Raw genomic sequence first — 21,655 nt, 5'->3', positions numbered from 1 at the left:
GTGTACAGGGGATGAACCAGTTTTATCGCAGGTATTGCAATCATTAAATATGAGTCCTCCATGACCGTTATGAAGTCATTTGCCGCCTTTAAACCACTTTTGAAGCTAAAAATAATCACTTGATTATGTAAACAAAGGTTAGATAGTAAGCAAATTTTTCGAGGGGATTGCTTTAGTTTTAACCGATACTAATTGGCTGCGCATTGGTCAAGGATTCGACGGCTTTTGGCTGTGCTTTTTGATCGAATGGTGTTTTCGCTTTTTCCTTTACGTGCATGACAAATGCTAGCCTGTAGTGCCCTAAATACAGCCTTCCGTAGACAGCAGATTGAGTTATGGGAAGCTTCAGAAATGAACAAGGAAATCGTCACGCCGCGGCCAGCTGATCGGGTTAACTTCCCCATTGAGGTGCAGTTTCATGCAGCTTGTAAAAATTCGGAATTGGATGAAGTCAAAGAACTTCTTTCTAAGGGGGTGGATATTGACGTTGCCAATGTTGATGGCTTAACTGTTCTTCACCAGGTGCAGAATATTTATGAATTTCTTATGCATTCTAAAATAGGCCTGTATCGATAATAATTACGAAGTTGTACAGTTTCTTCTATCTAATAATGCAAATGTTAATGCTCAAGATAATGAAGGATGGACTCCCCTCCATGCCTGCGCTTCCTGTTCCTACACTGAGCTTGCAAAGTAAGTTTCAGCGTTACACTTTCCTCAAATCGGTTTCTCGTTTACAAGTGGAAACTTTACTTCGATGTACGGTTTTTTATGCTGCTGCGGGCTTATGCTTCTTGTGTCCTGCATCACCTATCTAAATTGTCGTTGAATTTTAATAGTTAATTTTGAGGATCAAATTTGGCGACCTGCTCCAACTGCAATCCTTTTTGGAATTCTCCTATTCTTGGGCGATTTCGAAAACATTTAAGCATTTATTTTGCATGCATCAACTAAAGTTGCCGTTCTACTTCTCTAAAAACGCTGTTTTCGTCTATTGATTGGTGTTGTATTCGTGTAATTACATTGTTGGTTTCCCTGTTACTTTACCATTGTCCATTCTTAAATCTCTTTTTATGAACTTCTCTTAGGTTATTTGAGACTCGTGAACCTTGAAATACTGCCTTAGACCATTCTATTGGTTGGCATTTGAAATCCATATGTTCTTCTACACCGGCTTTTAATCCTTTATTTTCTTTTTAATAGCATGTTGATTAGCTGCGCTACACTAATGCAACACGTGAACCACAACGGAATGACCTCCAGAAGTCGATGGCTTTTACGTAAATACTCTCTGAATTTCTAATTAGTCAAAAAAGTAGCCTCCCTTCTTCCGCAGTCCACCTATTTTTTTTCTGAAATCCATTTTATTGGAAAGCGGAGCATAGTCTAACTGAAGCACATGTTATTGCTACTTCTTTACAGAGACATTAGAAAGTGTGAATTGGCGTCTAGTTTGATGTTTCAGAGATCTTAATTTTCTCTGCTCAGGATGTCAACTTGTTTTCGTTGATGGCCATATTTTATCCGAGTTTTAATAATTACAAAATAGGATTTATATTCATCGGGGCTTCTCCCGCATTCTTCCACTCGACTACTGAATACCTTCATTCTCATTTGTCTTATGTACGGTCCCATTTAGGAACCCTGGTTTGTTCTTGTTTTACTTTGTTTGCCGGTGTCTATCCTCTGTTTGTTTGCAAAAGTGTGTTTGCACAGTAAAATGCATCTGCGTGCCGTCGCGTGAATTTGTAAATGTTACTCTCTCCATTTCGTTTCTTCTGAGATTTGAATAGTATCTCATGGGGACTTTGGATAGATCCATCGTTTGATGAATCAGAAATAAGTTGTGCGAGCATGCGTTTTTTAAGCTTTATCACAGGTCCGTGGACTCTAGCATATTACTTATCTGTTTAAAACTCCATTGCCTGGTTTTGTGTGTGCGTGTGTCATACCTTTTTTTCTGTGAGAATTTCTCTTCTCATCATAGAACAGTTCCCACCGAAAGGCTGTGAATGGGTTGAGTAGGTTTAATTAGTCTACCTCCAGTGGGACTGATGCGGATATTGTAAAAGCAGCAGTTGGAGCATATTTTTATCGCAACCTTCTATTTTGATAGCGGTTGAATCGGCAGATTTAGGTATTTTTAACTAGCTTTCGGTAAAGGCATCACGGTTTAGATAGGTTGTATACATCCCTTTTGGCCTTAAACTTCCTTCTGAATGTTGTGTGCCCGAATCTGAAACACTTAGTTTAAAGACCAAATTTATTTTGTTAGTGATCCTTTAAATTTTGGTGATGACTTAAATGTTTAGTGAATGCTTCTAATCTTGTCTTTGCAAATGCAGCACACTACGGGGTTTAACAAGGTAGTCACTTTTTAAATTTCTTTGCCCAATGAAAACGGCCGCTTCACTCAAGAGAGTCCAATGAGTAGTTTAGGAAGGGTGAAAAGGACTTTGGGATTGCTTAGTCAAGTTAGTGATTAGTCGAAGTAATTTGGTTCAAGAGTAATCAGTATGAGTTTCAGTCTATTCTGGAAGTTGCTTAAATCCAGTTTTGTGCATGACGGACGACCAAAAATAATGGCCAGCAGGATTTCAATTTCATTTTCAAGTAACATTGAATGCTTAAGCGCCTGAATGTGCATGACAGTCGTTCGCGATGGGTTGATAGGCTGGTTCATTTCAGTATGATTCATTCTGAAGTAGTTCATTTTCTGCGATTTCATGAATTGTAGCTTTAAATCAGAAGCGTAGGCGGAAAGTTTTTTAAACACTGGTATCACAGTGTGGTTAGGGTGATAAAAATTGCAATTTTCCCACCTTTGCTTATCCAAAATGGTAATCTAAATCCTCTCCTTCGTGATTGGTGAAATTAAAATATAGTTATGCGACGTTGAATGACAGACATGTGGGGAGGGCTCACTAATGAGTCGGAATGAGTTTGCTGCTTACAGCACAACAAAAGCAATCAAATTACTGGGTTGATTGCTTGCAGACTGTTTGGTATATGTGTCGAATGGAATGCGCGTAATTGGCGGAGGGAGCCGACCCGTTGATTCTAGCTCCCTGATCACCAGCCTATTCATTTTGGTGGGTTTGTCTCCGATTTTTTTACTTCGTTTGTTATGGGGTCACATCTTGCTGCTAATTTAAGCAATTTTAGTTTGACGTACCCACTTTTTTTTCTCTGCAGTTGCTTTCAGTTCATCCAATTTATCCACCACCTCGGTCTCAGCTCGGGTTTATCTCTCAGCGCTTGGTTCATTTGAAATCAGTATTGAAATCGTCCACCAGGAGGAACCTTCTTGATTCATCACATCGATTTATGGGTTAGCCATACCCTTATCCCTTTCACAAGTTCTATAGCTGATGTTTGAAGCTGCATTAGTTCTAAGACGTGATTTAGCTTTAAAAACCTAGATGTGATCTCATAAAAAGGGCTGGAAGGTCGATAAGCGGACCTTACCGGTGTTGATGGCAAGAAGCTATTCGTTTATCTCCACTACGTCCTCTTTCCAATTATCCACCTTGGTATGAGCTGAAGTGTCTCTCCTAGCCAAAACTGAAATCTCCAATCCAAATGGAACTTTTCAAATCCTTTAACTAACGTACTTTGCACGAGTCCAGTGACTCCGTCAAGTGCTTACTTCCAAGCTCTACTTATCCATGATGTCAGGAAAGACTGGTTCTCTTAAGTCCAATGCTGACACCGATAAATCTTTACAATACACTTAAGGCAAGTGTCTTCAATTTGTTGCTGCTACTTAAATTAACACACACATGCATGGCTAACATTCGTTTGTGCACCCCCCGACAACCACCACCACCTTGCCGTACGTCAAAAGAAGGCGTGGGGTGAAAATTCACCTGCGCTCACACATACTCTTGTATTTCATCACTCCACTTTGTTTCTGTGTGTGAGCTGCCCCGTGTATAACCTGATAGTGCCTGCTCTTCACGGGATTGCTTACAAGACGTATCGGGGCGACCGCTTTCTATCGATTTCTTGCTTTGGACGTGAATTAGAGCGGAGTCGGAGTGAGGCAGGAGGCGAAGCAATAAAAGAAGTCGCAAAAGAAGAGGCTTTTCAGCTAATTTACTTGTATGTGTGCACGTGTGGGAAGCGTCGTTTTATTGATTCAAGTGTGCGGCGCACGCATTAGCGTGGTTTGCTGTGTTTGGCGCACGCTTACGCACACGCTTAGCCAATCAAGTGACGCGTAGGCATTCATCGATTCGGAGGGGAAGAAGATTCTTTCAGTCCTTGGGTGTGTGCTTTGCTTTGGACGGTTGGACTGTCCTCTGGCTTTCATGACAGGTGAAGCAAACTGACAGACAATAAAGTATTAACTTCCCAGGCTTAGGAGACAGGCAGGAGAAGAGGACAAAATTTTTTTCCTCATCAAGCAAATGCTGATTCTCCAACACTTCCTCTCTGCTAGTTAGGAATTGTAAAACTAGCGTCTATCGAAGTAGTTGAATGTGAAATGTCACACTTATGGGAAGTGGTGAGATTGCTGCAAAAGGTATTTTTTACGCCTAGTTGGGTGGATTTGATTTTAATGTGGTCCAATATCTTAATCACACAGTAAACGGCCATTGAGAAGATTTGTCTTTTATCTTTTGTGAAAATGGGTTTCTCTTCTTGCTCACTTAGTAGAGGTGAAAGCGTACCTCAGACGTTAGCTGCTGGACTTTTTCCATTTGTTTCAGGTAATCGATTATTTCTTCTTTTTACGGGCGACGGTCACCTTGTGTTGAACGGTTGTATTTACTGCTTTTTCTTAAAAATTCTTTTATCTTACACAACTACCCGCTCATTCATGCTATAGATTTGACCTACCTGCCAGAACGAAACTTCTCATTCGATACCAAGGCGCTGCGTAGTTGGTTGCGTGGAACATAGACACGGTTCATACTTCTTTCATGAGATGATGAATAGCTCTTTCTAGCGTTTAGCTCCCTCTGCTTTATCTATTTTCGTAGTGCCAATTCAAGATTAGTGTCCCCTGCCATAAGGGCAACTTTTCAGCTCATCACGCTTGCCCACGTACTGTTTGCCTCTTGCGTCCGATAACTGGCCAAACGCTTCGCTCCACGAATAAAACCAAGAATTCAAGACTGGTTTCTTCATTGTTTGATAAAATTTGTTCGAGAAATTGAAAGTGAATTTCGGTATAGGTGGATATATCCATATCCACTGCATCTGGCATGCAGCTCATCCACCTTATTTACCATCATGTTCTTGACTCAGATCCATGTCTCGAGTGGCACACGGTGGATTTGTGATCTCTTTAAGTCGTTCACTAGAATGTCACTTTCCATTCCTTTCATACATACTATCTTATGTCGATGATAGGATTTTCCTATTGTAAATCTCTCCGAAGTTTGAGACTCGATTGCTTCTGGTGTTTCTTTTGTAAATTCCTTGATTCGTTTTTTGTTGTAAATGGAGTAATTCCAGCTCTTCTCTTGAAGCCTTACAGTGGCATCTAATAGGGTACGAATATCGGATTCAAAAGCATGCCATTGTGATGAGAACCAAACACTGCAACTCAAAAGCACACGCTTTTTCTGTGCATTTAGCGGAGTCTTGTTAGTACACAAAGGCCGTTATAGCTACATTTCGGTGCAGCTCGGTGTTTGACCAAAAGGCAAAGTAAGAGATCTTATACGTTGCCTTATACGTGTGTGTGTGCCCATTTCTCAAAGTACCAAAGTTCACAACCATCCGTTACGGGTGCAAATTCCACGTTCTGTGTTTCGGTTAAGGCATTTTAGCCCCTTTTTGAACGGTCACATGTGCTATCACCTTTATTGTGCAGCCTCAGTTCCTCCAATAGTTTACACCTTTTCTTGATCATTTGGGTCGGTTCCCTAGTTGAAAAGTTCGCTTATGTCTAACCGGGAACACTTAGTTTACAAATTAAGGTGAAAAACAAACTTCAAAATGTGGAAACTGCTTCTCCCTCTTGTTACACAGAGTCCTCTACTACATTTATTTACATACTTATGTAATCACTCAAGCATTGAGAAGAAGCATTTTCACCACATAATGGTCAGTCAGTTGAACAACTCCAGAACAGCCTACTACGCTTTGTCACTGGTGCTGAAATATTGACCACCTAGTGGAGACTAAATGTGCCTGAGTGATATTGTTGCATTCAGCGCTCCCACAGAAAGGCTTGTGTCTTGTCCTCTTCGGCGGTAGACTACTCCTCGATCGTCTATCCAGATTAGGGATGGTGTTCAACAAAATTGGATGAATTTTCACAGTAATTGTTGTGCTGTGAGTTAGAAATCATTACGGGTCGGATCGCCATCTCCCACTGTGACGATGGTGGCTGTCTTTGAAATGCACCGGTGATCGAGGTGTCCTACTGCTTGATGCGTGAGCTTCCTATCACCATGGTGTTAGATGGTACTGTGTTGGAAGTTGTTTGCAGGTGGAAGGTAGTTGAGAGTTTAAGTTGTATGCCTTGGCTAGGAGGTAGCCGTACACCACACGCTGTCCCATGTTATGTGCGCACTGCTGGCATTGCTTGTCATCTTGATTAAGGGGACGGTGTGGACTGGACGACTGATGCACGGCATTTGCACTGACTGTTAGCACTCGCAATGGGACACACCTGGCACTTACTACATCGTGCAGCACCGCCACGTAGCATGCTTCTTCATCGAATGCATGAGTCACCTACATACTGCCATTCTCTAGTATCCTTCGTTGGTTTTCTTTCACTTACGTAAGGCAGTCTGTTTAACAAGTAGTGGTCGATGCTCACTAACCAAAAGGTACTATGTGGTCCCTAGAAAGTGAACTTTTTCTTCATTGGTGTAGGTAGGAGATGTATACTGGGAGCATGAGTTTATCAACTTGCGGATATACTGCTTAAATCAGGGAGCTTGTTGTCTTTGAATTGATGGGCATTTTGAAGGTGACTGTATTGCTAGTGTATTTGACAAAGGGCGTTCCTAGCTTTCACAAGGGCTGGAGGATGAATGCTGAAAATAATTTGCAAAGTTAGAAAATAACCAGCTTAATGAGTTTCAGGTGGGCTATGTGTGGCAACCTGATCTTTCCCTCTCCTGCACTGGTTCGCGGCAGTTTGGGAGGAATACCTACCTAGGTAAATGTCGTAACTAATTTAGGAAAGTGCATTGCAAATACAAGTGACTAGTGCAAAAAGGTGGTAAAGGACATCAGAATAATCTGCTGGAAGCCTTAATGATCTCGGCAAGGAAACATCTCCAGATGTGATGCATTGTAAGCTTTAATGATCTTGCTGGGTTTTTGGATGCAATCCGGAAATGCTTCTCGTCTATGAATAGATGATGGTTAAGTAAATCAATGGATAAACTCGAGATTGGTAAGTTGGTGGATGGACTCGAAGTTGGGGGATGGATCCAGGATTGATGAAAGGATTCAGTTTATAGAAGTGGATCTGATGTGGATGAATCGCCGAAACAGTAGATGCTAGGATGGGCTAATTTAGAGCATAACTGTCTCATATTTCTAGAAATCCATACAAGCTGAAGTTAAGGTAACTTGGAGGGTAGAGTCGGAGTATCTTTATCCCTACTGTTCAGACAGGGAAGACAGTTTCTCCATTGAGCGGCCGTAGCAAAATAAAAGGCTTTTATTACCTCATTCTACCGGTAGGCTGTTACTTGAACATGGAGCAGACGCTGGCATCGTGAGTTTTGAGCAGGAACTGCCGTTGGACGTAGCACAGGGTGGAGATATGGTAGCCCTGCTGAAGGACTGGATGCAGCGCCAATCAATCGACGAGAAGGCTGCGCGCGGCGCCGAGGAGCAGCAGATGCTAAACGATGCTCGGGAGTGGCTTAGATCTGGCCAGTATCCGTAAGTCACTCTCGACTCTACAGTCTCGCTGTCTCACTATATACGCACACAGTATCTCTTGATTATAACACGTTATTCGTTTATTTGCCAATAAAATAAGCAATAACTGTAAGCCACATCTGTTCTCTTTAAGCTCTCTCCACTTTCCGTTCCCCATTGGCATGTTCACGTTATCCTACCTTGTACCTGCATTTTCAATTGCACGGCAATATTAAATCGTTAAAAATGAAGCATTTAGTGATTCCAAGTCAAACTTGCTGCCTCTGCATTTGATTCACTTTTGCTTTTTCCCGTCGATAATGCCTTTGTTATTCTCATCCTCTGTCCCTTTTCGTATGTTGCACTTCTTCATAACCTCCTCCCTTTCCAGATATGGAGCATTCTTCGATCAATCGCCATAAATTTGCGGTATTTGTAATTCATCCTTATTCCCTTTTCTTAAACTGAGGATTCTCATCCGCCTTTTATTCTAATCGCCGTCTTCACATAAAGAATGTGTTGTAATTTCTTGCCTTTATATCCAGTCTTCCTTGAAAAGTAATAGCATCAAAAAATTTTGGTTAGTTGACGTCGCTTGCATTAAATTTCATCTTGGATGTTTCCGATTTCTTGTCATAGTAATTTGGAAGATTTGGAGTCATCATTGTTATCGTCATCGTTGCTATTTCAAAGGTACATGTTTGGCTTTGAGATTATAATCACACCAATTTCCGTCTCTACGGCCTATCTTGGGATTATCTTTGGATATCTGTCTCAAACCTCCAACGAGGGAAAGCGGGATTAGCTACCGAATATACCCCACAGTATGTGTCGATTCACAGCTTGGACGATGTGTTCCGTAGTCACAGGAGGTAACCCGAACCGAAAGCTACCCGTAGTGAAAGCATCTGATGCATCCACCTCAAACTACTCGCGGAATGTGTGCAATGAGGTTCTGCGCATATACCTTTTGCGTAAAGTAACTCCATGATGTGCTGACTTGTTGTAACTTAAAAGGGCATCCAGGCAAACCTACGTGTGCGTTATTTCATCGGTGCAATTCTCCTTGATGTTCTCTAATCTCATTTGAACCAGGTGGATGTGATTCCAGGTCAGCTACTTTACCGACTGACTTTAAAGGGATTTTAAGGTGGAATCTGTGGCTACCCGTGAGATTTTGTTCCATAGAATTTGGAGGACTTGCGTTAGAATATTGTACCATCCCTGAACGATTTAAACCAACTTGGTTTTGGTGGTGAATCGCTTAGTGGTAGATACGTCTCATCCTCTATTCTTAATTATTCCTGACTACTCAATGTGATGTGAGGATTTGAATTTTCCCTTTCCCAGGCTACTTGATTCCTCGTCATTGGTCAAGCGCCGCGGGAGGAAGGGAATTAAACTAAGCCCAAGGCAGTAGTGCGTAACGTGGATCGTCTAAAAGTGAGGTTTAATTAAGGTGGATGAAGTATCACTCTCAACCTACGTGTAAATTATCAGCAGTATCAAGACTTGGTATACGTTGACATCCTCATGTCCTAATGTATTAAACGTCTACGTATTAGCTTAAATTTTAAGGGATGTCGTATTGGCCGTATCGAGTTACGCTTTACTTTTCTGAGAAATTGTTTTCGATAATCATTGTATATGTCTATCAAAATCCTTCCTTTTAAAAAGCAGACCAATTTTTTGTTGGAACTAGAACCTTTCTATGGATAATTACTTGTTATGCGTGGGTATGAATTTCACAGAGTACCCAGTGTACAGTTGCTGATGTTGTGGGAAAAAAACGGCCAACGTCTGAATGTTGTTAACCTCTCTCCTCTGCTTTCGCTACAGAAGTGTGGTTGATCCAAGAACCGGGGCTACAGCATTACACATCGCGGCGGCAAAGGGCTATTCGGAGGTTCTGGAGCTCCTTTTAAAGCTACCTAATGTGGAGATTGACGCCACGGACGTTGATGGGTGGACGCCATTGCACGCCGCCGCGCACTGGGCAAAGGAGAAGCCGCTACGGCTTCTTGCTGCCGCTGGTGCTTCTTTTGATACCATCACGCTCACTGTGAGTGCTCCCTTTTTTCGTGGGTGTTTATTGACTTCCTCTTTGCTTGTTCATATGCTTGTCATTCCCTTAGGCTACATCTTGGCCTATCAATCTTTGATCCATCCATTATTTATTTTATCCACTCATTCACCGCCTCAGTCAACAAACCAATCACCAATTTTCATTCAACTTGCAGAATCAATCAATTTACGACGTAGCCGACCGCAGTGTGACCATGCTACTGCGACAGCTGCGTATCGTGAGTTTTCGTCTCCTCCTTTACTCAATCGATTTCTTCTTTATGTTGTTCTCATCCGTCCTCATTCCTCTTCTTCACCTGTAGGAACAGCAGCGTACGGCAGCGGCAGCAGCGGAGGAGAAACCGGTGGTTGCTCCGCCCACCGTTGCAACTCGACGAAAGTATGCACTCATTTGTTCACTTTTTTGTCTGTTGAGTGAAAGGGCGACTTCATTGCCGCCTTAAGAAGAGGTGTTCATTCACTGCTTGTAGTGAAGCTTATTCGGACTCCGGGTTTAGTAGTTAAGGCCTTACCGCAATTCTGGCTAGAGGGCCTGTTTAAATCACAGACTCGATCATAAAATGATGGAGGGTTTCCTAGCCACTTTTTGCTTAAAGCGTCAAATCTAGACTGCGCCATTACATTACCTACTTGCGGCAAGTCAGTTTTATTTCCTAAATGCTTTTTTCCAGACAAGGTTTGACCTTTGGTTTTTTACCGGCCGATCAAGATCGTTTCGCCTTGAAATGATTCTCCGGCAATGCTTCATTTTGCAGACATCCTCTCTCGTTAGATGATTCCCTGATTGACGATACTTTGATCTCTGTGTGTCCAGGTCTTTTGTGTGTCTAGCTGGTCATTGATTTGTGACTGACTCGTTACGATTTTTTCACTACAAGTTCAACTTTACTGACACTTTTGACTATTTAGTAAGGCATGCTCAAATTTGGATTAGACGAGAGATGAATATTTGAGGCAGGAAAGTACTTTGACCACATAAAGACTTTCATTCTGTAATATTTAGGCATGTGCAGGAAGTGCCTACAAACCGTTTATTTTTAGGCGCGAATATGCCCCTCAACTCATAAGCATTAGCTTCCGAACCCTTGGCAATCACTAGAGTCTTCCCTATAGGACCAAACCGCTCCTGATCTTATAAGCTTTGTTTCGCATACGATTTGTGGAATTGGCGATTGTGCGGCCTCGAATCGTGATAAAATTTACCAGCTCCTCCTTCCCTTATGTGGTGATTAAGGTAGGGCGATTTCCTGACCAATTCATTGGCTTCAATCAGCAAGCCACCAATAAGAATAGAACCCGCTTTGTTGTCATACTTAAAGAAATTTAATATCTTAAGAGGAATTCTATAACTTACTCAAATATAGCAACGAAAAGTGCATTTTTGCCATTAGTAGTTACTAAAGTTATAAGTGTGGAAGTTGAAGTGGGTGTATTAATCTTGCACAATAGTGCAACCACCTTCTTACATGTGTTCAGTTAAATAGAGCAAAAAGAAACGTTTTTTTTCTAATTTTGCCTAAACAAACTACTGCACAACAGGAACTGTTAACATTGGCAATGAAGAAATTCGGATGATCTTTCATCTTTGCACAATTTCTCAATGTCTGGAGGGCGCGTTCCATGTCTGAGAATTTTCAGAGGTCCTGGCAAATTTCTTTTCTCGTAGACTCTCCCTTTAATAGGTGTGGCGGGTCACTTACTGAGGAGGTGTTGTAGTTAACAACTTTTAGCTGCCCAATAATAGTCTTCCCTTCTAGAGCTGAGGATGACGAGAAAGAGATCTCAAAATCAAGGAAAATGATGGAGGTGGAAGAAGAAAGGATTAAAGTTGAGGACGATGTCAAACCAGCTGCTTCGAAAGTTCCAAAAACCACTCAAGATAACGAAGAAAAGGAGGCAGAAGAGGAGGAGGAAGAACAGGAGGCGACACTGCCGAAAGTGCAGAAAGACGAGATTGCAATGAAGATTGAAAAGGAAGAAGAAAAGAAAGCGAGGGAACGTCTGTTGGAGAAAGAGGAGGTGAAGGAGGCGGAGAAACCATCTTCTTCTTCGCCATCACAACCAACAGTTGCGCCACCTATTAAAGGTAAATGAGGCCGATGTAGCGTGCCAATTTGTTAGGTCAATATGAAGCTTTTTCTCCACTTGGCTGTTTGACCCTAGTCAAAGCGTCTTTCCGGCCTCTGCTAGATTTAGCCTTTACCACTGTCTTTTTTGTATATTTTAGCAGTTTTTTGCTGGCTTAGTCAGTCCTAACGACTTATTAGGACGTGTCGACTTTTTTATCACTGAATGAAAGGGCTGGAAGCGGGTATCATGTTAATCGTAGTATATCATCCACATTTGTTCCATTCTCGATGCTGAGGTGGTTACCAAAAGTCGATGCCGTTTTGGTATCTCTTCTTTTGCGAATCTCCGCCGATCTGTCCATCTCTATCAGATGGGTGATTTTTTATTATCCATCCTTCGTTTAACACCCCACTTTATTGAGCCGAGGAAAGGGCCGTTGTAATCTCTTTGACGCTGTATTTGAAACCGTAATGAAATCACACCAGTGTGGATGCACAGATTTATAGATGAGCCGAAAGTCTGCCATATTGTATGCAAAATTGACTGTTTTCAATTATCCAGTAAAATAAATTTTCATTCTCTCTTCCTTTCTATCCGCTTTGTAACTGCTAGTGCGCGTTGTTTTGAATTATTAAAGTATGCCCTTTTCTACATCGGTAGAAAGGGTATTTAAGCATATTGAATCGATTGTTGCTAAGTTAATTTCACTTATTTTACATTTAATCGCAAAGAAGTGGTAATTTCCGGCAATTTTTGATAGAATGGTTTTTTATTGCACTAGCAGTGTATGAACTGTGCGGGGCATGAGGCACCTTCCACTCGCCATTCAACAGTCCATATGTTTTGACAATAATCAATACCTTGAATTCCAGTGGGATCCTTTATGTCGGGTGAACTACTGACGACCCTTCTTAATCATTCACATGGTCCTTTTAGAAGAAGAGGAGTCAAAGGTTGAGGAGCAGCCGACAACCCCAATGAAGGAGGTGGAAAAAGTCGGTGAAAAGTCGGCAGTACCATCGCCACCGCCACCGCCACCGCAACCACAAACTGCGAATGTTGCGGGTGTCTCCTCTGTGAAGACTCCAGTAAGCCACTTCTTTCATACTTAGTCGTAAAATGAACGCTCTTCAACTTGGGTTTCACTTTCACTTGCATGCACGAAGGCCTTGATACAAAACTAAACATGGTTCACCTACAACGTTGCAGTGATTTAACGTAAAGTCTTATGACCGCCTTTAAGTTTTGGTTTTAGAAACCTAATTCAAAATGCCAGCCTACCAGCTTTTTAGTTATAGAATCACCACTTCATACGGCCTTGGTGATAGGATGGTTTTTTGCCGAGATGTTTCAGAGCTTTGGAGATGGAAAGCTGGGACTATTTCATGAAGTAGAGCAGACGTTGTTTTGCTATTTCTCAGTACATTAAGTGTTAAGGTATAAGCGATTCCGATTTTGGGAACATTGTAGTTGACAAACTGGAGAATGGAGTCGCCTGTCACTAGCTAACTTCGCACTAAGACCACCAACTGGTGTGCTGTACGTTAACCCGCTATTCAAATATCTCGTTTGTTGCTGTTCCAACCTGATTTTCGCGCTACTGTATGGCAGCTCTGCTGCTGAACCCGTTTTTGGAAAAAAAATTTACTGTTGATCTATGATTGTACCTGAGTTCGCGCAAAATGTGCTGTTTGAAACAGACAAAAGGGCGGTTGTGGAGAAGTTGCACTTTTGATGCCGATTTTGGAGTATAGTTCTCAAATAGAAATGCCAGTGTCACGCGTCTTTCTTATTCACCATTTTCTCTTTCATCAATGTATCTTTTGCATCATTGCCAAAGCACTGACGTTGTCTGTTGGTGAATTTCGACTATCAAAGGTTTTACATTTCGCATGTCATATTTATATTCCATCGGCATAAATTAATGTTTCGGTGAGGTAATTTGAGCCAAAAAATCCACGAGCTCAGAAATGCATTGTTCCTCTTCCTTTTTCAGCACTCGACCAATCAGAACAGCCAGGTGTCGGAGACCGTGGTGACCTTGGACACAACCAGTATATCCACCGGTAGCGGCCCTAGTCGAAGGTGAGTTCTCCCCCTCCTCTTTACACCCCTCTTTGTGTATCATTTCCTTTTGATGCCAGGTTGTCTTTTTCACATATCCACCACCAGCTCACGTTACGGTAGGAAGGACACCGCGACTATCAAACGGTAGGCCCACAAATGCCGCTCTCTAACCCTGGCTAACCGCTTATGAGGAAGAAGGTTACACTGCTGCTGTTTGATTTACCTCATGAAGTACGGAATGTTTCTCATGAATTCAAATAGCATGTCGCACCTTTCCACACTGGTAACAGAGAGCCATCAGCGGGTTAAGGTGACAGCAAAACCGTGCCAACGACAGCAGCCTAGTTGCGTAACCGCTCTACTGTGGGAATCATGTCTTTCTGTACTTAGGAATTAAACGTTTCACGTCTAACAAAATCGCCCGGGTGTTACAGTGAAACCTTGGGTTTAATGGCATTGATAAGTGGCAAGAGTGTAGTCTTTTTTTCCACGCTCTTCTGATTCTAACACTTTCGTACTTTCTTTTGTCCATTCTGCACAATTTACTTTTGCTTGTAACCGGGCCGCATTGCTTTCTACCCCCTGTTTGCCCAAACAATAATAGGGTAATGCAGCTGAGGCACTCACTGACTATCCCTTTCACTGCATTGCAATCCACATTTATTCCATTATCTAAAAGGTCAAAAATTTCCAAGGAGACGATGAATGATACATCATTGCTTGATCCTTTTTTTAAAATTTGGGGAAGATCGGTACCTCCGCGTAACTTTGGGTCTAAAGTCACTTCAATAGCTTGAAGAGGGCTACATAAGGGGGTTTGCTGTATTCAGGGCAAGACTACTCCCTTTAGATATAGTCCTCATGTAAATGAATGAGTTGATTTGTCCTTGATCCTCCGAAGCGATTATGCAAAGTTGAATTGGTGTCCGGATTTCCCGAATCGCCTTATCAGCCAGGCACACACTGCTTGTGGCTAGATTGGGCGCACCTCTATCACAAGAAACCGTTAAACGCTCTTTTTAGCGCCTCTTTCCTAACTTCCTCAATCGGCGGGTTCGTCCACTGTCACTGCTCTGGCATCAGAACTCTGATCTAATTTCAGCCTTACAAACTTTTTGATTCAAAATTAAACTCAGGCCATTCTGTGTTAAAGAGATACCATTGAATGAGAAACTACTCCTTACATCACATCATCTACACTGTTCACCTGTATCTTTGGCCATTTATCCGTGGCAGGATCTCGGCGGTGCTGGCGCCCGCTCGCTCGGAAGAGACGGAGGCTCAGCGGAGCAGCAAGGCACGTCTAGTGCGCTCTACTCGTCGCTCTACGCAGGGCATCGCCAATGATGTTCTTGAAGAGGCCAAACGTCTCAGTGTTGCCGGTGCTTCCACCCCAACCTCCTCTACCACTACTCCTGCCGTAGCCGCCATTGTCTCACCCACACCAGTTCAGGTAGGACCATAAGATTTTCTTTCCACCTTCCCCCCACGTCACTCCTTTGTGCAGTGTTGTTGTGTCCATGGGACAGCTGTGCTTTGGAGGCAAGAACGAAGGTTACGGTCAATTCATTCCACATCTATGATGTTGCAGACAGCTAACAGCTATGGTAAGCCTTAGCATTCACCAACATATGGATAGAAGTTGCAGAAGACCTGTGTTGGAATCTACAGTATGGGATAGATAAGTGGATAGGTGAATGGAGGGACAGCAAGTAATTCTGACGTATGTCCTGGTTACGGCATCCCAGTACGCCGCCTTGTTTTTTTTTCAAATCAAGCGTTTGCTCATACCAGTCTCCATTGCCTTCGTCATTTGCTGAATGTGCCCATCGCCTACACCTTGTTTTCCTGCTTCATTCTCCCTAACTTTTATGATGGACAGCGTCATCGCCTAGCTGAAATTAAGTAATAATTGGTCGATCCATCCACTGCCTGACCAACTATCATTTATGTTTTGGTGCGCTTTTGTGATTGGCAGTTACAGGCTACCTACAGTGGTGTGTTCTAATTGCTCGATTTTTTTTTTCTACCTCATTGTTTCTTATCCCCCTCTCCTTACTCATCACATTCTGATTGACAAGGAGGTAGCAGCCCTGCATTGCATTATGCTTCCCTTCCGTGTTAAGCCGCTTCGCTGGGTCAGGTGCACTAACGCCTTCAGCACGTGTCTGGAAGTATTTCGGTGGGAAAAAAATAAGAGCACATTTTTCATGGATAGAAGTCCTTTTACGTAATTTGTAAATCAACTTGTTGTCTTTGCTTCTCAATACCTCCTCGCCGTAGAAATTCAAATGCGTATTTTTGAGTTTGGAGAAGAAATAATTCCTGCAGGTGCAAACTTTCTTCCACTTTTCGACATAATTCTCTTGTATATCTATGCGCTCAGTGCTTCCACCTCGTCTTGGTACCCGGCGTGTGGTAAGACATCGAGATCAGAAATGTGTCCGAAGTTGTTTGTAGACAGAATGAGATGGGTGGGAACTGTAGTTGTACGCTTTGACTGAGGTAGCTTCATCACCCACCACTGTTGCTTGTCATCTTGATTAAGGGGACAGTGGGGACTGGACGATTGGTCTACGGTAATTGGACAGACCGTTAGTACTCGCAATGGGGCCCACTTGGTGCTTACCGCGTTTTGTAGCTACTGCCACACTTTGAAGTGGGTATAACCCTTGGTGTTTTGTTCTTGTCATCTTTTATATGATTCCACACTTTCGCCCTATCTTATAATTAACTGTTTGACAAATTTTCTTATATAGCCTCTAAAATTCCATTTCATGACCGGAAATTGAACTTTAATGCTTAAAAGAAGTCGTTGAAACCTATAGCATCATGGGAATCATCAAATGACCTTGAAGGTCAGAAATGCACATTTTAAGTATCTCAGTACTTTGCTATATTTTTTTTGGCTTATTCACGTCAATATTTTTCTTCACGATATCTTCTTTCAGGCCATTTTCAGTTTGGTCGCTTATTTTTCCTATCGAATTCGCGCTTTGCTTGCCCAATCTTGTTGATAATTCTTACTAAATCATCTTCCACGTGGACTTTTGGTGGTCATTCCGCTCCGTTTTAGAAATTGGTTGCTTATTTTACCCACTATTTGTCGTGGTAATGCCAAACCTTGTCCTATCGGTCGTGTGCCCTTCAGATATTTCAGGCAACTCTTTTTGATGATCATTGCTCGTGCCTTCTGGGATCCTTTCCAATCGCCTCCGATCAAACCAACCCACCAGGCGTTTATTAGGGAGGCCATATTTTGTTTAATCAAGTTTTACGTTGTGTTGCATCCTAATATTTCATTTCCTTGTTTATTTCGATCACTTCGCGTCAATATCTCGTGTTCTTACCTGGCAACCATCTTGAGTTCTTCAGTTGACATCAACTGGTACCAATGAGGTGACATCCTATTGGTCAATCAAGCTGTTCCAATACTTGCCATTATTCCATTCAGGCAATATTTTTCCGTGACTGGAAGTTTAAATCCTGACTTATTAGATGCCCCCTAAGTTAACCAACACAACATTCGGGCACTTTTTTAAACCTGGTTGACCATTAGCAACCTTCTGAACACCCTATCAAGCACTGAATCCCATATTGAAAATATCCGTACCGTTTTAGTTCTGATCGGAGTAGGAAATGGGGTCCACATTCAATCACCTCTGTGTGTATGTTTGTGTGTGTGCTTCAGCCAATTGACAAAGCCATAGCCAGCTCATTCACTTCATCATTCATCTCGCCGGTAAGTGCTGTAGCATCTCCCCTCTTTCTCCACATGCATGATCGTCTTTGCCTAGTTCGCGGAATACCATCGAAGGTGGCGCGAGCACCAGAGATGAAGCAGGCGAACTGTTTCGTATGTGTGTGGTGCTTCTTGTACGAAGTATTGACGCCACTCATCCATCCGCATGCCAATTTTAGGGTGGTAGTAATAACAGTGGTACACATTCTTTTTCCCCCTGTCGACAGGCCATGTTTTTCAAAAACAAACAAAACCACAAAGTGCGTGTCTTCATCCCCTTTCTGTGAATGCGATGACAATAGCGCGCTCATTTCGCCTCACATCAACTTGGCTAAGCCATTCACCCTATTGCCGAAAGAAAGCTTTCTGGCTCCTGCCAGCATGTGTGTGTGAGGCTGCGCATCAGCTTCCGTGTTGAATTTTCCTTCTCTTCCTATGACTTTTCACTCGTAGAATTCATCAACACAACTACAACTACCGCCACAACCACCAAGATCACCACCGCCATCCTTTGCCTCAAAGGTCACACTGGGTCACCTTGCTCGACCGGTGAGATGTTTCTTATTCTTACCCCTCTCTACCTTTCCCACTTTTTTGCCGAAAAGATAACTCCTCAACCTGACTCTCAGTCGTTGATAAGTCGTCTGCATCGTAACGCCTTTATCGGCAGAGTAAACCGCGCTGAGTCTTTTGAGGTGTCTGTGCGTAGATTGCTCCCTCGTGCTTGCCCTCCTGTGGTTTGATCGGTTCCCCACTCTTAGTGAATGCCTCTGTATTTTTTTATCTCTGCGTGTTTTCGCTGACACTTCTAACCCAGAAGTACTTCATGTAAATCCAGAGTTCCCTAGATGGCGAGACAACTGCAGACACGGCTGAGGTGAGTTGTAGTTACAAACAGCACGAAATTTTCCTCTCCGCTCGGAATGTTTCACACCAAAGTTGATGTGTGTGTGTGCGCGTGTAGTAGAGTTCAAATTAGTTCACACCACTCCTTTCAGATCTCCTGCGAAGACACTGAGAGCCGCGTGAGCCCACCGCGTGGGCCCCGATTATCAATTTCTCTTCGAAGTGTTCGATGCCTGGTAGGCACACTATCAAAAAAAAGTCCCAGTTGCAAACTCTAAATTCACTTCTACTTTACCCAAATAAGTAGTGAAACCTACTGATACCTGTTCTTTCTTGCAGTCCGCACGGAAGCTGCCCGCCGGCTTGGACCTTGACGAGACGGAACAGAAACCGACGTCATTCACTTCTACCACACACGTCTCCAAGGCGACGATTACTCCCACTCAGTCTTCTTCTGCGACCACAACTGCTCCGGGTAAACGTCCTATGCGTCTACTTTTATTGCTTCCAAACACCTATTGTGACTGGTGATTATTTTCCTCTTATAGCTGCGGACACTTCGCCCTCATCAATAATCACGCATACACGAGCACGTCGTGCGGCCCGGGATAGAGTCCCCACGGGTCGATTGAATACGAATGACGTGCTGGCGGCAGCGAAACAAGTGGAGCAGAATGCCTCCATTGATAATACTGCCGCTGCTACTACTACTACTACAGTCGCCGATCCCATTCCACGCGTGAGTAATCACCCATAAAATTAATCCTGCCATAATCTTAAAGTATATAAGTTTTTTCGGTAGAAATCATACCTCCGCTTTATTTTATCAAGCCAACAACGCGTGCCCTTCGCTCGACAATTTTAAATACCACCCCATCGACCACCACCAACGACGCTGTGAGCAATGGTGCGGGTGGAGACCGGCATAACTCGCCAGCTACATCTCAGTTCTCCCCAACTTCCTCCTCCGCCTCCCCCGTCTCCTCTGTTGGCAAGCTAAGTGATCAGCGGTACAACTGGCGCGAGGTAGCTCCCTTTAGCAATCAGTTTATTGTCCTAAAGCCCGTTACCAGTTTCCCTTTGAGGTTACTACGGGGAATACTTTTCTGTTGAAGTGCAGAAAAGCTTTTCTCCAATTTTATAACCTGGTAAATCCATTTTGAGGTCTCAACTCTACATGTTGAATTTGCGCTGTCTTTACGGTGCATGTGAAATCCTGTTCTATTCGGCTATTTCGTGTGATAATGTTTTGGTATCTGTTGTTGGGTCCACGCACCGTACCAGTCTGGAATCAGCCTTATTAGAGACGTCCGTGGGGGCCCTGAGACTAATGGTATGAGTGGCGCATGCAGAGCTTCGCCCTACCAGTGCGTAATCTAAACAATGACAAATTCAAGCAAGTGAACAGTTGGTATCTGCGTGTTCTGTGTGCTTTGCAGAACCTGGACTACCGCCTCCTGTACGAAGAGGAGCGGAGCGAGAAGGAGCGATTAAAGCGCACTCTTGATCAGGTCAATCGCGAGGTGGCCGCGCTACGTAGCGAACTAGCTCGTCTTCACGTCTCCAACTCCGCCTCCACCACCCTTAATGCGAACAGGCACGGTAGTTCGGCGTCCAACACCGACGCATCCCCTGCTGCGGTATGTTTACGTCTGTCCGCTTGTTTCAGTCATCCTCCACTGGCTTGGTGTTGTGTGTTCTACATTGTTGCTCGAGTTACAGCTAATGCATGCCCCTTGAAACACAATATGATTGGTTATTTGGCGAAAGGAAGGATATTGGTTGATAATATCACTGAAGGCTGGCTGAGTATGAGATATCCGATTGGGCGAGTCGGTTATTTATAAAATTAAAGTATCCTATACGTCAAAAGCTAGTTTGCTTAAGGTGGTGGAATGTTATCGCCATTTCTACCGCTTTGACGGTCTTTGTTTTCAATTCACCATTGATGTATACCCTTGGTAGCGTTGGGCGGTCGGCACCCGGCGCATGACTCATTTGTATCCAATGCGATGGTGAATGTGAGTACTGGGGATGTCTGTAACCCCTGAAAACGTCCCAATTTCGATTTTCCAGAAGTTTCCCTCCGAACATTGTACCATGAATGCTTGATAATGAGAGCACTGTGTGTCTCCAGCATTCAGCCGCCAGGCATGCGTACACACGCGCTCCACTCCCGGCTCGCCCTTACAAGTATTCCGAGTCGGCTACAAAAACATCTGCATTTCAGACTTTGTTTCTCCGTTATTCTGGTAGTGACTTTCATACGAAATCAACTCTACAGGGACTTCACAGATGACCTGTGGAGATCCAAACAGGTGCAATTTCACCTTCAACAGATGGGTGTTCATTTTGCGAAAATGCAGTTTAAACAAAGGCAGACTCCATGCCACACCGTGCTTAGCCTCAGCGTTGAATGTGTTGTGCCTTATTTGCTTTGCAGCTTCAACGACGTTCCGTGGATTTCTTTGAAGACCAAGCCAAGGTGTGCATGCCCTTTCGTCTCTTTTTCCTCTTCTTGCCCCCCCTCTCCTCTGCTCGTTCACTATCTTGCTAGTTTGCTTGCATGCATGCGCAAATGCGTTTCTTTTCCTGTTACTTAGTGTTCGTTTGTTGTTCCAAGTTTTAAGTGTCAAAATCTCCGCGAATAAAGAGGAACGGTTCCCATTACTGTTGTTTTTTTATCAACAGGAAATAGATCGGCTGCGTCAGGAGAATGCGCGCATGGCAGACGAAAACAAGTCGTTAATTCGAGTGATCAGTAAGTTATCGGCGCGCACAACTTCGTGATGTCTTCCGTGTCGACTCACCTTGTCCTGATCTGCCTCCTACCATATCGCTATTGGACATGAACTGGTTTCACCTGCTCTGTCCGCCTCTGCTCTTGTACATAGTAATGAAGAGGTCATCACCAACACTACTGATACCCCAACACCGTTGTCCGTGCCCTCCTACTTGAAAGTGAACAAAAATATGTTTCATTTTGTGCCTCTTCTTCAA

At 43.2% G+C, this 21,655-nt stretch overlaps 1 protein-coding gene across 1 annotated transcript; it reads left to right on the top strand. All coding sequences in view use genetic code 11, as the record gives it.

Moving 5' to 3' along the window:
- Positions 1 to 351: 351 nt before the first annotated feature.
- On the top strand, positions 352 to 21,445 carry EGR_07530 (Protein phosphatase 1 regulatory subunit; the record flags this gene model as incomplete). The annotated part of the gene is made up of 19 exons (XM_024496779.1): positions 352 to 522; positions 563 to 693; positions 7,663 to 7,866; positions 9,685 to 9,907; positions 10,086 to 10,148; positions 10,233 to 10,309; positions 11,688 to 12,016; positions 12,937 to 13,088; positions 13,997 to 14,085; positions 15,304 to 15,520; positions 17,759 to 17,923; positions 18,190 to 18,510; positions 18,808 to 18,891; positions 18,995 to 19,130; positions 19,204 to 19,394; positions 19,487 to 19,681; positions 20,095 to 20,295; positions 21,099 to 21,140; positions 21,347 to 21,445. The coding sequence occupies 19 exons, from the start codon at positions 352 to 354 to the stop codon at positions 21,443 to 21,445; spliced, it is 3,090 nt and encodes a 1,029-aa protein (XP_024348784.1).
- Between the last annotated feature and the right edge of the window lie 210 nt (positions 21,446 to 21,655).

The sequence above is a fragment of the Echinococcus granulosus genome (assembly GCF_000524195.1).
Source record: "Echinococcus granulosus chromosome Unknown EG_S00080, whole genome shotgun sequence".
Taxonomy (NCBI): Eukaryota; Metazoa; Platyhelminthes; class Cestoda; order Cyclophyllidea; family Taeniidae; genus Echinococcus; species Echinococcus granulosus.
The sequence above is the reverse complement of the archived record's forward strand: the minus strand, read 5'-3'. Positions and strand labels throughout refer to the sequence as shown.